Source organism: Pinus tabuliformis, chromosome 1_2 (genome assembly GCF_031772625.1).
Source record: "Pinus tabuliformis cultivar Carrire ecotype Pingquan chromosome 1_2, CPIR1, whole genome shotgun sequence".
In the NCBI taxonomy this organism is placed as follows: domain Eukaryota; kingdom Viridiplantae; phylum Streptophyta; class Pinopsida; order Pinales; family Pinaceae; genus Pinus; species Pinus tabuliformis.
In genome coordinates, this window is record NC_142298.1 from 790,360,395 (window position 1) to 790,376,453 (window position 16,059).

General features: G+C 37.7%; 2 protein-coding genes and 1 pseudogene across 2 annotated transcripts; 1 reads left to right on the plus strand and 2 right to left on the minus strand.

Moving 5' to 3' along the window:
* Positions 1–589: 589 nt before the first annotated feature.
* LOC149208258 (sulfate transporter 3.1-like) lies at positions 590–13,520 on the minus strand (annotated as a pseudogene).
* On the plus strand, positions 4,041–4,901 carry LOC149208259 (18.1 kDa class I heat shock protein-like). The gene is made up of 2 exons (XM_089395973.1): positions 4,041–4,384; positions 4,480–4,901. Exons 1-2 carry the CDS (start codon positions 4,150–4,152, stop codon positions 4,764–4,766), a joined length of 522 nt encoding a protein of 173 aa, XP_089252099.1. The 5' UTR covers positions 4,041–4,149; the 3' UTR covers positions 4,767–4,901.
* Positions 9,624–10,533, minus strand: LOC149208260 (18.1 kDa class I heat shock protein-like). Its single transcript, XM_089395974.1, has 2 exons — positions 10,006–10,533; positions 9,624–9,910 (listed from the first exon to the last, which is right to left on the minus strand). The coding sequence occupies exons 1-2, from the start codon at positions 10,238–10,240 to the stop codon at positions 9,624–9,626; spliced, it is 522 nt and encodes a 173-aa protein (XP_089252100.1). The 5' UTR covers positions 10,241–10,533.
* Positions 13,521–16,059: the final 2,539 nt, after the last annotated feature.

The window sequence follows — 16,059 nt, forward strand, 5'->3', positions numbered from 1 at the left end:
CTAAAAATTTAAGTAAAAGTGACATTTTCTTTAATCTTCATAAGTAAAAGTAAAAAGATGAAAATAAAGATTAAAGAAAATGCCACTTTTACTTTAAGAATTTAACATTACCATGAATCACATATCAATAGTAGAGCCATAGACTTGATAATTAAGTTGCCGCACTAAAAACTTATTTGTTTCTTTGAAAAACAATTGCATTTTAAACATCATTACAATTTTTTTTTGCATAAAAAACAAAACGCTCCCAAAAATACAAAGTGATTTTTTTAGGAAGCCCGAATCGCTCCCGCCTAGAGCGGGGATTGGGCGCAGGATCGAAGGGAGGGGGAGGCGCTCCCCATGATGTATAAGAAGAGGCTTGAATATTTCATATATATATATATATAAAATGTTGGTCAGTACATATTGATAGTGAATTCAGAATTGGTTTCAAAACTGACATGGATTTGTTATCACGGATACATAAATATGAATTAAATTATGTAGTACCCAGCGCAGCTTGGATCGGCTCTGATTGGACAAAATAGCCTCCACTATGCCGTAACATTTTTTTCATATTACAAAAAAATAGAATCTGCCCCAATTTTAGTTTCGGCGATTCACAGGCAGAGCGGATACATGAATGAACTGACAAGCTTTCTAGTGGGTCACCTGACCGGCGTCGTCGAGCACTTCACGGTGAAGTAGAGTTTTGCAGGTGACAACGGCCTCGTCCACTGTCAAAAACAGCCATTTCTTCCCCAGAATTTCTGTAAATTTTGAATTGTTCAGCTTCTCTATCGTCTGCCTCCCAGGGTTCGCCATTATAAGCTGCAGGAAATAAGATTTAATACAACTCAAGGTTCGATCAGTATAACATTGAATATTAATAGTGGACTCGAAGCTGCCTCTTACCTGAAGTGTTCGCATATCCAATTTCTTCTTCAGCTCCTCAAGGGCGCTGATTCCGCTTGTGTCGATGCTCGTCACAGCTGGGGGGCATTACTAATGGCGCGATGTTAGGAAATGGGTAATCATTTGATTTGATGAGTTAACCATAATCAAAATCCAGAGCAGTTGAGAAAATACTCACGACCCATGTCCAGGATTACGTAGTGCAGAGTTTGATGATGCAATTCCTTTTCATCTTCTATCCATCTGATTACCCTGTCATCATCAAAACCAGAGAGAATAAACTAGTCAATTAAAACTTGTTAATGTAGATTATAGTTGTGCTGTGTAAATTACAATTTTCAGAATTTAAACCCTTTTCATTTAAATCCCAAAGACATCCCAAAAGAATTCAATCGAAAGCAAACCTTTCTTGGAGATAGGTGGAGTTGGCGAAAACGATTGGAGAATCTATGCGCAGTATGAGAATTCCCTGAACTCCGATTGCATCAGGATATTGCTCTCTACTTCTATACACACACGTCCCTGGAATGTTGCCCAGTACTGCAGTATGAGGCCTCATCACGTGCATCAATGATCTCACCAGTGAGATGGATACCTGCAATATAATAGTCAAGGTTTAGTCAAGGTTTTTAAAATACGAATTGATTAGAAAACCAGTTGTTTTTATTTGGATTACAGATTTCATCAATATTTTGTAATTTAATAGAAAAAAATGAGGTTAAACAATTCACTTAATTTTATTTATCATAAATTTTAAAATATTTTCAAAATTTACACTTAAATTAATTTCAAGTACTTATCCAAACTCTTAAAACAAAATGATTAAATATTTTCAGGCAACACACTCGATTATTTCACTTTTAAACCTGTTAGATTTTAAATATTCCTACGATCTGGATTAAATTTATTTCAACTTTTTATCCAAACTTCCACAACGCACTTCATTATTATTAATATGGTTGCTCCAAACTTTTAATACATGGATTGTTATATAAAGTATAAGTAGAAAAATAACCTTATAGATTAGTTGTTTATGGTGAGGTATCAATTAATTACACTTTTTGATTAAGAGTTTGCAAAAAATAGATATTCTAAAAATTTAAAAATAAAATTGTAATAATTTTACATTATAATTTAATAGCAAAAAAATTATATTTAAAATTATTATTTAGATAAATATGAATAAATCTATATATTTTTTTATGTGTTTTATTGAACAATATAGAAATAACGTTCAGTAATCTAATGATGTTATACATTTTCAAATCTATTTATCAAATTAGGGATGGAATTTTCTTATCATATGATAATTTGTGTGTCAATTAGTACGACCACAATAAAAATATTAATATGGTTAATATAATTAAAGGCTTTATAAATATAACAAAAAAATTATGAAAAATGAAAAATGCATTAACAATATACACATTTGCATGAGTTATCATATATAAAAAGGTTATGGGTCAACTTTAACTATTGCACAACTTATTGTAAAATGGACCATTTTGCTAAATACAATTTGCTTATATATTAATTTCCACATCTAATTAGAACATAACTTTATTAGAATTGGAATAATCTCAAATCCCAACTAAATTGGTGGGCGAAGAGCCATGTAGCACGAATCTACTTATTGTAAAATGGACCATTTTGCTAAATAAAATTTCCTTATATATTAATTTCCACATCTAATTAGAATATGAACTTATTAGAATTGGAATAATCTCAAATCCCTAGAAAATTGGCAGGGGAGGAGCCATGTGGCACGAACTAATTTAATTTGAGAAAAAAAGAACTACACATCTTATTGTAAAATGGACCATTTTGCTAAATAAAATTTGTTTATATATTAATTTTCTCATCTAATTAAAATGTGAACTTATTAGAATTGGAATAATCTCAAATAGCATGAATCTAATTTATTTTTTTTAATTTATTAAAAGTTAGTGTAACCTAACAAACTATGTAACACACTACAATGGTTAATAAGCATTAAAACTACACATATGTTGAGCATATCCCCTTAAAAATAATCTAAATCGTCAATTGAAAAAATAAAAAAATAAAAATCAACAAACAATATAAAAACTTACAAATTTAAACAAACATTATTTTAAATAAATACAATATATAAAAATATAAACATTATTTTAAATAAATAATGATATATAAAAATATAAACAACTATTGAATAAATAATATTATATAAACATATAATTCACCGCTAATAAATTATATTATATAAAAATGTGCTTGATTAAAAAAATAGTACGTGGATTTTTTATCCATAGATTTACCTATTCCAGTATCTACCTATTCTAGTATCAATCAAATCACCCATCTAAGGAAATTTGAGTAATGTTTAATCAATCCAACCACTCATCCAAATTTGAGTAAAAGTGAATGAAAATTAACCCCACACCATAACATAAAAAATTAAGCATATTAAATATATATTTAAATTGTAAATTTAAACAAACTATATATATATATATATAACCATTCATCTTTCAACTTGTACAAAATTTATTATTTCACTGTTCAATGGATATTGTTCACCCTTTTTCACTGAACCTCTGAACAGAATAAATTGATGTGTATGTATATAATGGTATTAGTTAATGTGCAACCTTACCGCTGTGATCAAACCAATTTCAACACTGCCAAAAGGAGTAGTCTACCTAGGCGGTAGAATGGCCCGTTTTCCGTCACCGGCCAGAAAATCGTCCGGCTCCGGCCACCGGGAATGTCTCCGCCCTCCGCCACCCTCCCCTAGCTCTGCCACCCTCCTTCTCCGCTTCTCCGCCACCCTCCCCTGGCAATCCTGACATTCCCTGCCAGGGCCTGACAAAAAATTGGATTCAGATCGCAGGGAATGGGGCCTGACATCCCCTGACAGACTACTCCGATCGGGGACGAGCTATTGCAGCTGTGGTGTATTGTTCCGGGTAGCTCCTTATTCCGGTTCCAATTCGAATTGCCACCCGCGCACAGGTAGACTACTCCCTCTCTTTCTGTATCAAGATCCCAGAAGAGTCCGTTCTAGAAGCTTCAACTGTTGCTGAGCGTCTCTGGAACCATCATCACAATCCCTTAAATTTCCCTCTCTCTGCGCTTGGTCATCGAATTGGTGATTTCCCTCTACTTTGTGCTAGTTCAGTGTTCGGTGCTTGCTTTGATTTTCCTTTCGACACTTTAAATTCTGCGGATTTGACCGATTTGTCACTCTACGGTAAGAAAAAGCTTTAAAGAATGGCCTTGACTCCTTTCCTTGGTCGATCGAGGGCTGGAAGCCTGTGGGATCCATGGGACCGCAACCTGTTCGATCCGTGGGTACCTGTTTCTCGAATCTGGGACGTCTTCGACCACGGCAGCGCGTTGGACTCCCCGACCTTTTCCTTCTCTCGGGACGCGCAGGCCATTGCCAACACGAAACTCGACTGGAAGGAAACCCCCGAAGCTCATGTTTTCACGGCGGATTTGCCCGGTAAGTTACCCTTTTATTTGCATTAATTCCTCCGCATAACTATTTGCGTTCTATTAGTTAAATAACCGGCGGTCCCGTTGAATTTATGTGTGCAGGGCTGAAGAAGGAAGAATTGAAGATTGAATTGGTCGACAATGGGAGTCTGAGAATAAGCGGAGAAAGGCACAAAGAAGATGTGCAGGAAACGGACCAGTGGCACCGTGTGGAACGGTCGAGTGGACGATTCATGAGGCAATTCCGGCTGCCGGATAATGTGAATGCGGATGGCATCTCTGCAAAATTGGAGAACGGTGTTTTGACTGTGAATGCCCCAAAGATTAAACCGGCAGTTGTCTCTAATGGCGATGCCAAACCTATTGAGATTTCTGCAAACGACAAGTAAAAGGGAGCCATTGTAATTCGTGATTTAGGGCTTTCTCAAGTACAGATGCTTGAAAATAATTGCGGTCATTTAGTGTCTTGATTAGTGAGTGTACTCTTTGGCTGTGGTTAATAGAATATATCTCCTTTTGTTTTCTTTTTCGTCTTACATGATTCTTTCCCTAACATTTTTGAAGTTGTTCTCTGTGTCAACATTTTTTGGGGCTCTGGTGGTGAATTATTAACGCTTTACCTTTGAAGGATTTTTTTCGGAGTTTTTCGGAGTCATGTATTGAGGTGGAGGAATTGTCTGTTAAAAGTGGCTGGTTGGGTGGAATTTGAGTAAAAAAATTTCAAAAATTCTTGTAGATGCAGTGTTTGAATGCAAAAATCCCTATAAATTTTTTCCAAAATATGACAAAAATTTCCATAATTTAAAAAAAAAACATAACTTTAAAAACAAACATATCATTCCCTGGGTATTTTAATGTAATATTTAAGAACAATTATTTCCATTTGATATTTAACAACAATCAAATCGTTCAAGGAGTATTTAAATGTAATATCTAAAAACAAACGTGTTTAAATCTAGTATTTAAAACCAAACAACCACTGTGCCACAGGGATGTTTTAAGATCATGTTCAAAAACTGATTGATCTATTCGCTACTCACAATTTTTTAATTGTGTCAGATTTGAAAATCAATTATATATATATATATATATATATATATATATATATTTTGGTTAAGAGTTCAGTTTAAGTTTTAAAATGAAATGTATATATATTTAATATGTGTGTCAAAGAATTGAGTAAAGGGTAAAAGGTAGATCGCTTTAAATGAGTGAAAAGAAGAAATTATGGATGAGACAAAATAACAAATGGAAACTGGAATATTTAACTCAATGCATGTTCCATAGATAGCAAGGATTTAAAGAGTTTTATTATAGAGATGTTTCTTAAGTGTATATGGGGAAAAGAGTTGGGTAGAAAAAAGAAGTATTATGTTCAAGAATTCAGCCCTACTTGTGATCCCAACAAAAAGAGTACATTGGTGTTAGCATTCTATGGAGAGCAAAGATTCTTATTACTCAATTAAGAACTAATTCATATCAACTACGGTGCTAACAGGTTTGTTGAAAAGACCTAAAGAATCTTGGGAAGAACGGGTAAAACATTTCATTTTGAAATATGATAGAGAACAAAGATTCTTATTGCTCAATTCAGAACTAACTCACATCAACTACAGTGTTAAACACGTTTGTAGAAAAGACCTATAAAAGCTTGAGAAGAATGAGTAAAACATTTCATTTTGAGATGTGATGTTTTCAAAGACATCAACAATAGTATGTTAACATCAGTTGCTTTACATTATTTTCTCAATGAAAGAACTGTTAGAATATTAGGTCAACTCATCATACAATTGCAATTGTATGAAAGACCCTGACCAAGATTGCAATGCATAATCGCTGACCCGGAGAATCAACGATATACCTTAATTGAATTGAACAACCAGACCTTAGCCGGTCAATTCTTCTGGTCATAAATTCTACAACAGCTAAAGTCTAGTTTCTGGAACAGCTAATTCTGGTTTCTGAAACGAGTTTAACGAACAGCAGGCGTGACTTCAGTTAGGAATACCATCTTCTCTGGTTTCTTTTCATTTATATAACATACATTGTTATTGTTATTATCGTGCCTGAATGATATAGTGTGTTCATTCCTTACCATCTGTGAGTGATTTAATAGTTTTCATCGTTATCATCATCTTTGAATTTTATAAAATCTTCTGTTTCTGTCTTCATTGCATTCTTTCCTGATATCTGCAATGCAAAAGAAAAGTAAGGGAGCCATCAACAGCAGGGGCTGTCATCAAATGTCATGCGCAGAAGAGGATTCAGGGTACTCCCCACTTGAGAGAATATTTACAGGATGTACCCACTTTTGGAAATCCTCTTATGCATAACCAGTATTTTCGCCCCATTGAAGGGTTTTTTGTGACTGAGAACGATATGGTAATGGAGGAAAAAGTTGACCTGATTTTCTAACAGTTCTTTCATTGAGAAAATAATGTCAAGCACCCGATGTTAACATACTATTGTTGATGTCTTTGAAAACATCACATTTCAAAATGAAATGTTTTACTCATTCTTCTCAAGCTTTTTTAGGTCTTTTCTACAAACATGTTTAACACTGTAGTTGATGTGAGTTAGTTCTGAATTGAGCAATAAGAATCTTTGTTCTCTATCATATTTCAAAATGAAATGTTTTACCCGTTCTTCCCAAGCTTCTTTAGGTCTTTTCAACAAACCTGTTAGCACCGTAGTTGATATGAATTAGTTCTTAATTGAGTAATAAGAATCTTTGCTCTCCATAGAATGCTAACACCAATGTACTCTTTTTGTTGGGATCACAAGTAGGGCTGAATTCTTGAACATAATACTTCTTTTTTCTACCCAATTCTTTTCCCCATATACACTTAAGAAACATCTCTATAATAAAACTCTTTAAATCCTTGCTATCTATGGAACATGCATTGAGTTAAATATTCCAGTTTCCATTTGTTATTTTGTCTCATCCATAATTTCTTCTTTTCACTCATTTAAAGCGATCTACCATTTACCCTTTACTCAATTCTTTGACACACATATTAAATATATATACATTTCATTTTAAAACTTAAACTGAACTCTTAACCAAAATATATATATATATCCAACTTAGACTGATATATATATATATATATAATTGATTTTCAAATCTGACGCAATTAAAAAATTGTGAGTAGCGAATAGATCAATCAGTTTTCGAACATGATCTTAAAACATCCCTGTGGCACAGTGGCTGTTTGGTTTTAAATACTAGATTTAAACACGTTTGTTTTTAGATATTACATTTAAATACTCCTTGAACGATTTGTTTGTTGTTAAATATCAAATGGAAATAATTGTTCTTAAATATTACATTAAAATACCCAGGGAATGATATGTTTGTTTTTAAAGTTATGTTTTTTTTTAAATTATGGAAATTTTTGTCATATTTTGGAAAAAATTTATAGGGATTTTTGTATTCAAACACTGCATCTACAAGAATTTTTGAAATTTTTTTACTCAAATTCCACCCAACCAGCCACTTTTAACAGACAATTCCTCCACTTCTAACAGACAATTCCTCCACCTCAATACATGACTCCGAAAAACTCCGAAAAAAATCCTTCAAAGGTAAAGCGTTAATAATTCACCACCAGAGCCCCAAAAAATGTTGACACAGAGAACAACTTCAAAAATGTTAGGGAAAGAATCATGTAAGACGAAAAAGAAAACAAAAGGAGATATATTCTATTAACCACAGCCAAAGAGTACACTCACTAATCAAGACACTAAATGACCGCAATTATTTTCAAGCATCTGTAATTTTTTTTTTTTCTATGTAAAGACTAATTCTATTAAAAAAGAGAAAAATATGTACATTGAGGTCGAGACCTCAGAGGGGGAAGAAGCCAACCCTCAACTAGAGATTCTGAGACATACAGATCCTTCTATCCGCCCTTTCAGGATTGAGAGACTTCAAAACATGATTTGTTAGACCCTGACATACAAAAAAATAATCTTGTTCTGAGTATAACACAGCATTATTGTCGCCTACTATGGCTTTACTGGTAAACATTCTGTCATACCCGCCATGTACAAAATTGAGGCAAAAACAGGGCTTGTCGAGCCATGATTTGTTGTTGCTCATGATGGCTCGCACCAATACAAAACAAGAATTGAGACAGGAACAGTAACTAGAGACCCAAAAGCATAGACGCATAACATAAATAAAACAGAGCAGAGGCAAGAGTGCCACCCGTAGGCAGTGAACCAGCATCATTTGACATGTTGCGGAGAGTCCGGCGCCTCCTTGTCCACCTGGTTGGAAGAGGAAATCCAGGTGACGAATTCGTTGTCTGCATTCCCCTCAATACCACCATCTGGAGGGATTACCAGATTCAAGATGCTACCTGGATGATGAACCGGCCCACAAGCAAGCACCTCGCGTTGACTCGAATCTGCTGGAGGCTGAGGCTCCTCAGGAACAATGTCATCCTCCTGCATGTTGTCTTCATTAAACACGACCCCAGCCATCTCCCCCTGAAGGACACTGTCTTCCTGAGACTGAGAGGCGGTGGTGTGGGCCGAGCTACTGGGTTTCTCCTCCTCCTCAGTAAGAATTATAGTGATGCTGGCTGATAACACTGGCCTGTTGAGTCTGCTATGGAAGGTGAAGTGGTTTGTTTGAAAGGAGTTGTGCGGGAGAGGTTTAGCATGGCTAGAGGGCGGAGAGGACGAGTAAGCAGAGGCAATAGGGACAATGTTCTGAGGAGCAGAATGAGAGGCTCTGCCTCGATTACCAGTATTGCCTCCACGGCGAGAGACTCCACGATGGCGATGCATCTTCAAATTCTCAGAGCAACCAGGTAAAGGAGAATGGCAGAGCTGAATGGGGAAGGACTGAGCGCAGACGAACCAGGCAAGACTTAAAACCCAAGCGAGCTTCCAAATTACCTGAATGAGACAGGGATGCGGGAAGAAAATCAGGCGGAGGTGGAAAGAGCCGAGGGCAATGGCGTATACCAGACACCAGGCCATGAATAAAACATCGAGCATAATCTCTCGAACCCAGCGTGCATTGAAGACGGACTGTGCGACCATAATTCCGTCCTCTGTCCAATTGATATCGCATGGCATTGAAATGTACATTCCTCGTCCAAGGGCCAGGTGCAGGGACAGCTGCCTGCGGTGAATTAACCCTCATAAATGCGCACCATTAACACCCGCATCCGGGTTTCAAGCATCTGTACTTGAGAAAGCCCTAAATCATGAATTACAATGGCTCCCTTTTACTTGTCGTTTGCAGAAATCTCAATAGGTTTGGCATCGCCATTAGAGACAACTGCCGATTTAATCTTTGGGGCATTCACAGTCAAAACACCATTCTCCAATTTTGCAGAGATGCCATCCACATTCACATTATCTGGCAGCCGGAATTGCCTTATGAATCGTCCACTCGACCATTCCACACGGTGCCACTGGTTCGTTTCCTGCACATCTTCTTTGTGCCTTTCTCCGCTTATTCTCAGACTCCTATTATCGACCAATTCAATCTTCAATTCTTCCTTCTTCAACCCTGCACACATAAATTCAACGGGACCACCGGTTATTTAACTAATAGAACGCAAATAGTTATGTGGAGGAATTAATGCAAATAAAAGGGTAACTTACCGGGCAAATCCGCCGTGAAAACATGAGCTTCGGGGGTTTCCTTCCAGTCGAGTTTCGTGTTGGCAATGGCCTGCGCGTCCCGAGAGAAGGAAAAGGTCGGGGAGTCCAACGCGCTGCCGTGGTCGAAGACGTCCCAGATTCGAGAAACAGGTACCCACGGATCGAACAGGTTGCGGTCCCATGGATCCCACAGGCTTCCAGCCCTCGATCGACCAAGGAAAGGAGTCAAGGCCATTCTTTAAAGCTTTTTCTTACCGTAGAGTGACAAATCGGTCAAATCCGCAGAATTTAAAGTGTCGAAAGGAAAATCAAAGCAAGCACCGAACGCTGAACTAGCACAAAGTAGAGGGAAATCACCAATTCGATGACCAAGCGCAGAGAGAGGGAAATTTAAGGGATTGCGATGATGGTTCCAGAGACGCCCAGCAACAGTTGAAGCTTCCAGAATGGACTCTTCTGGGATCTTGATACAGAAAGAGAGGGAGTAGTCTACCTGCGCGCGGGTGACAATTCGAATTGGAACCGGAATAAGGAGCTCCCCGGAACAATACACCGCGGCTGCAATAGCTCGTCCCCGATCGGAGTAGTCTGTCAGGGGATGTCAGGCCCCATTCCCTGCGATCCGAATCCGATTTTTTGTCAGGCCCTGGCAGGGAATGTCAGGATTGCCAGGGGAGGGTGGCGGAGAAGCGGAGAAGGAGGGTGGCGGAGCTAGGGGAGAGTGGCGGAGGGTGGAGACATTCCCGGTGGCCGGAGCAGGACGATTTTTCGGCCGGTGACGGAAAACGGGCCATTCTACCGCCTAAGTAGACTACTCCCTGCGAAAAACAACACCCAACAAGCCTCCCAAGAAGACGAAGAAGTCGATCTTATCCACCTTCCACAGATGAATTGCGGTATGGATGTCGATCAGACCCAGCATTGCTGAGGCGATAATGGCGGACAGCACCGCATTGGGGGTGTAGTGGAAGAGAGGAGTTAGAAATAGAAGAGTGAACATCATGGCAATAGCCATTACTATATTTGAGGCTGCTGTTTTGCATCCAGCATTGAAATTCACTGCTGTCCTCGAAAAAGCACCTGCAAACCACCAGCCACCCATTCATTATCTACAGTTCTGGAGCAATCGTACCCGCGAGCTGAGTAACACCTCCCACAAAGTAAAAAAATGAACGGATCGGTAATAATTTCAAGTTTCAACACAACCGTTAGTGGCTTCAAGATGGAAAGTGAAAAAGTGGGGGAAAACCTGTTGAAACATAACAGGAAGTGCAGGAACCGACTACATTCATCATTCCAATCGCAACCATCTCCTTACTGCCATCAATTTGATAGTTCTTGAAGAGAGCAAATGTTCTTCCAACCGCTAACCCTTCCTGTAAATATAATTAATGGCATATTATTAAAATTCATGAACTATATGGAATGCTGTCGGTTAAATTGCAAAATATTCTATAAATCTACAATCTGAATAATAATAGCCATTAAAAATTCTCAAACATCAAAAATTATGAAAAGCTAATCTTTTTACCGCGAGGGAAATGAGAGCGGCTATAAGCCCTGCCTTCAAACTGGTCCTCAAATACTCTCCATGAAATACTAACTTGCCAACGGACAACGGGTTTAGACCCTTTTTCAAGGTACTCGCCTGTTACATTAAAAAAAAGCAGGGAAAATATAATTGGAAAAGAAAATTTGACATATTGATTGTAATCACCTTAATTACCCAGTTTTATGACATACAATTTGCACTCCATGATATCTGCACGCGTTGCTAAGACCAGCAAGCTACCCAGAATGACAGATGTCAGTGGAGCAGCAGCAGAGACCCAGAATAACCGTTTCCTTCTCTTGCTCTGTCACGGCACAAACCTACAGCTATGAGCACTGTGCACAGGAAAACCTAATCTTTGTGGACTCTACCCAAGAGTTTCAATCGAGTTAGGAAAGAAAAAGTAGGATGATTTCTGGGAAAAATGAGACAAAATCAAAACAAGATCTAATACTTCAGGGCTTCAGCTAGCAATACTCACGATGTAACGGGCAGTGAAGAGGAAAATCAGAAAACCCAGACCGAGTATAATGCTTTGCCATCTCCACTGCACAAAAACAAACAAGAGAGAGTTCCACATCAACAAGCCTGCTTGCAGCTGTGGCAACTTTGTCAAAAAAGAATTGAATGGCAGTGGGAAACCTTGTGCACTTGTTTGGTAGCTGAGGTGATGACAGAAACTATGTCGGCCTCCTTGGTAAATTTCTCCAGTCCAAGGATTCCTTTGAGCTGTTGGAGGGACACAACAATCGCTGATCCCGTCATGAACCCTTCAATAGTTTCATGGGAAAGGAGGTCTATGATGAAACCTAGCCTGCAACATACAATATCAAGTATATACAGTAAATGGCATGAATAATGGATTCAGATCCAATTCAATTTACTTCACTTTAATAATGACTAATCTAACCACAAACTGGAGCTTTTATGGCATTGGCTTGACCCACCAGAATTTGAACTTTTATGATTTACATAATACTTTGTAAACATCAATTACCAATTTAACTGCAAAATTGGTTATGTGTCATATATCAATTACCTAGAAATACCCAGAGTTGTACCGACTGCGAGATCCTTGGAACTCCCCAGCATTGCATATATTAGGGGAGGAACAAAGCTGGCATCAGGAAAAAAAAAATGAAAAAATCAGCAGCAAACCCAATCAAGAACACAATTCAGAGTGTTTAGCAGCAAGCAAGGAAGTAATCCATCAATAAATGAAACAATAAAAGTTTCCTGTAACTTCTTGATCATCTTGATTGCCAATTACAATTGAAAACTGCACACTGCAAACCCCAACACAAGCAGTTCCACCAAGTTTCAATTGCAATGACAAGCACAAACCCCAAAAGCACAAGCTAAAAATAGGTCATCATGAAGCTTGAACCCTGATGAAAAATGAAAACAGAAACCACCATTGAGCATGAATACTCACAGAGCCCCATCACGGGAGGCAGGTTAGCCAACTTCGCATAGCTTATTCCCTGTAAGAATTCCACCAGGTTAACTAGTCAGAAATTTGCTATATAATTTCTATATAAACCCCAAATGTTTGATCAAGCAAATTAATAAAAGGATAAGAATTAGTCATAACCAGAATAAAAAAATATTTCCGAAATCTATAATCATATTCATCTGTAAACGCTCAACTTTATCTGTATCATATTACCTGTGGGATAGCAAGACTGGCAATAGTGATGCCAGACAGAATATCAGATTTCAACAGGTTGAGAGAATATTTGGGCGCCCATTCTAAGATGGGAAACACATACTGTAGCCCAAGTACACATTTTGTCGACCTGGGCTGATTCTTGAATTGCCGAAATGGGTCATCGGGGAACAGAGTTTCTTTCACTACGTGCTTCACTTCCCGCACGATGCCTTCGCCGGGCGGAACGTTGACGCAGTGAACTGTCACCATCTCCATCTCTGCATCATTACTGCCACGCTCTAGTCCTTCCATTGCACGTAATACATGCCACCACTACTAACTTGTTGGGGATTTTTCTGTTAAAATCTCAAAAACAAAATAAACTAAACACAGAGAACAATGCTCTGTTTCACTCTAGGATCTTAACACAGGGAAGCTTTTAAAATTATGTCTGAGAACAGAGTATCACACACACCCACAACAATATTTGTATTCATTAAAATAAAATTACTGATACAATATTCATCCTCTTTCACTCAGAGGGATTCACCGAAAGAAAACACAGTGCTACTCTATTCATTCTTTTCCAATACATTCAGTATACTACGTTGTGGCGTATTACTTACATTCATTCACTTGCGCTGCTGCGCTTCTACCTTCACTCCCACTCTCTCTACCTCTCTACAGATGACTAAGAACTGAACAACACTCATACTAAATCTGAATGGTTTTTTTTTAATGAACAAAAATGGAGTCCCACGCTGTGCACTGCTCAAGGATGTCCTTCTTGTCCTTGGCTGAGCTGAACTTTTACTGCGGTAGCTGAAAAATTCAATGTGTAAGTTGGATTGAAACCTGCTTCTTCTCGGACATACTACTGCAGTAGCTAAAAAATTCAATGTGTAAGAGTTGGATTGCAACCTGCTTCTTCTCGGACATACTGTGAATTGAATGCTTCTGCCTGCTGCGCTGTACAGCTCCATGCTTGCTTTAACCGGCTTCGTGCCATTGAACAATCTTGCCCATCTTGCCATCAAAGATCAATGTATGCGAAAACTTTTCTATCCGGTCCGCTTTTCGGGTCACATTGCATATCGCAGTCGGCCGATCCTCTGTTTCTTCTTATACTACAAAATATATGAGAAACACTATAAAACACAAAAATTGGCTTTGGGCGGATTTCAACCATTATACAATTTGGCTTCGGAAACCCATCGGGTCCGGGCTTCATCGCATAGCGCGCATATATGATAATATTGTGCACCCTTGGTTTCCCTGATTGCGATCTGGCCGATACCACCGATCCTTTGCTTTTTTTTATGTTTCATTATATAACGAAAATGCACGCAATACATTGAAAATGGCCTGAGCGCGCGGACTTGAAAATTTATCAAAAATCATTCATAATGCCATCGGGTCCGATCCATTGGGTCAGATACATGCCTTGTACAAAAGTCCCGCTCCTTTGGTTTCGCCGATAACGAAATGCCGATGTGATATCCGCCGATGCAATATATTATAGCATATGCCCGAAAAACATTAAAACACGGGAAAAAGGGCCGCTGTGGCACTGAAATAATATAAAACAAAATGTTAAACACCCGTCAGGTCCGGCTCATCGGATCGCGACTATATATGTGCAAAGGCTCTGCCACATTGTAAACGCCAATAACGATACGCCGATGCGATATCGGCGATCGCTCATCACAACATATAAATGCCTCTTTGTAAGTCCTTCACAGCGACTTCGCCGATGCGATATCGACGATCGCTCGTCCGCGATGTTTCCATGCTGCTGCACGGCTCAACTGTTGCGCAGTTGAAATTACATTTTCAACATAAATTCCTCCCCTCGGACGCCTCAAACTCTTTGTCCCTGAGGTTCTGGTTGTGCATTCAGCGTGCTCTACCAGTGTCTTTATACCTAATTCCTTCCATTGTCCGGACCCTTCCCATCATCAAAATCTTAATTGACACTGGTCATACCTCCCAACGGTTAATGGCGTTAAAGTCGCTGAAAACACTAGCAAGCCTCCTCCAGAAGTTAGCCGGAGTAATCGGAGGGGTCCTCCTAGGTGTTATGACATCACATACCATGCCTCACAGACATGTTACTTGTCTTTTAAGACGTATTTCCTCTTTTAGAATCCATCCCAACATCACTTTCCTATTTCCTCTTTTGTGATAGTTACAGCGACAAGGATGTGGTCTTGATAGGTGATATTATGTTTATTATGGATAATAATGGAGACATTCCACTCAAAAAGTTATAATTTATTACTGTTATAACAACTTCACAATTAAAATAATAATAAATAATTAATCAATACCATGTGTTTATTTTACTCAAAAATTACAACTTCAAAATTTATAAACTTTGCTTTTATTCTTCTTTCTTTTCTTTTTATTTCTAGGAATTTCATAAATAATGTTATAGTTTGGTAGTATAATTTTTTTTTAAGGAATTTCATAAATCATGTTATAGTTTTGGTATTAAAATATGATTTAAATTGTTTTTAATTCAGTTATGAGTTTAATTTTTTTAATATTTAGATAGGTTAATGGTCCAAAATTTAAAGGCATTTAGAAAAAGTGACTTTAGTTTGGGACCATAGTTTATTATTTCAGGTGGTGTGGTTTTTTTTGAATCATGGTGATCAATAAATGAACATTTGGAAATAGCAATTAGTGATGATTGTCCACATTTTTGGTTTGAAAATTAAATTATGATAAATTTTCATATATGTTTAAAAAAATCACATCGATTTTCTTTTCAAAATCATATTCTAGAAGTTCTATTTTTTCATTTTTCATTTGTTATATTTTTTGATGAAAATATTGAAATAGTAAA

Excerpts from the sequence above, each read along its gene's own strand:
- LOC149208259 (XM_089395973.1), top strand. The coding sequence starts at position 4,150 with ATGGCCTTGACTCCTTTCCTTGGTCGATCGAGGGCTGGAAGCCTGTGG. Across the intron at positions 4,385-4,479 it reads TTTCACGGCGGATTTGCCCG|GGCTGAAGAAGGAAGAATTG; the intron begins GTAAGTTACCCT and ends TTATGTGTGCAG.
- LOC149208260 (XM_089395974.1), bottom strand. The coding sequence starts at position 10,240 with ATGGCCTTGACTCCTTTCCTTGGTCGATCGAGGGCTGGAAGCCTGTGG. Across the intron at positions 9,911-10,005 it reads TTTCACGGCGGATTTGCCCG|GGTTGAAGAAGGAAGAATTG; the intron begins GTAAGTTACCCT and ends TTATGTGTGCAG.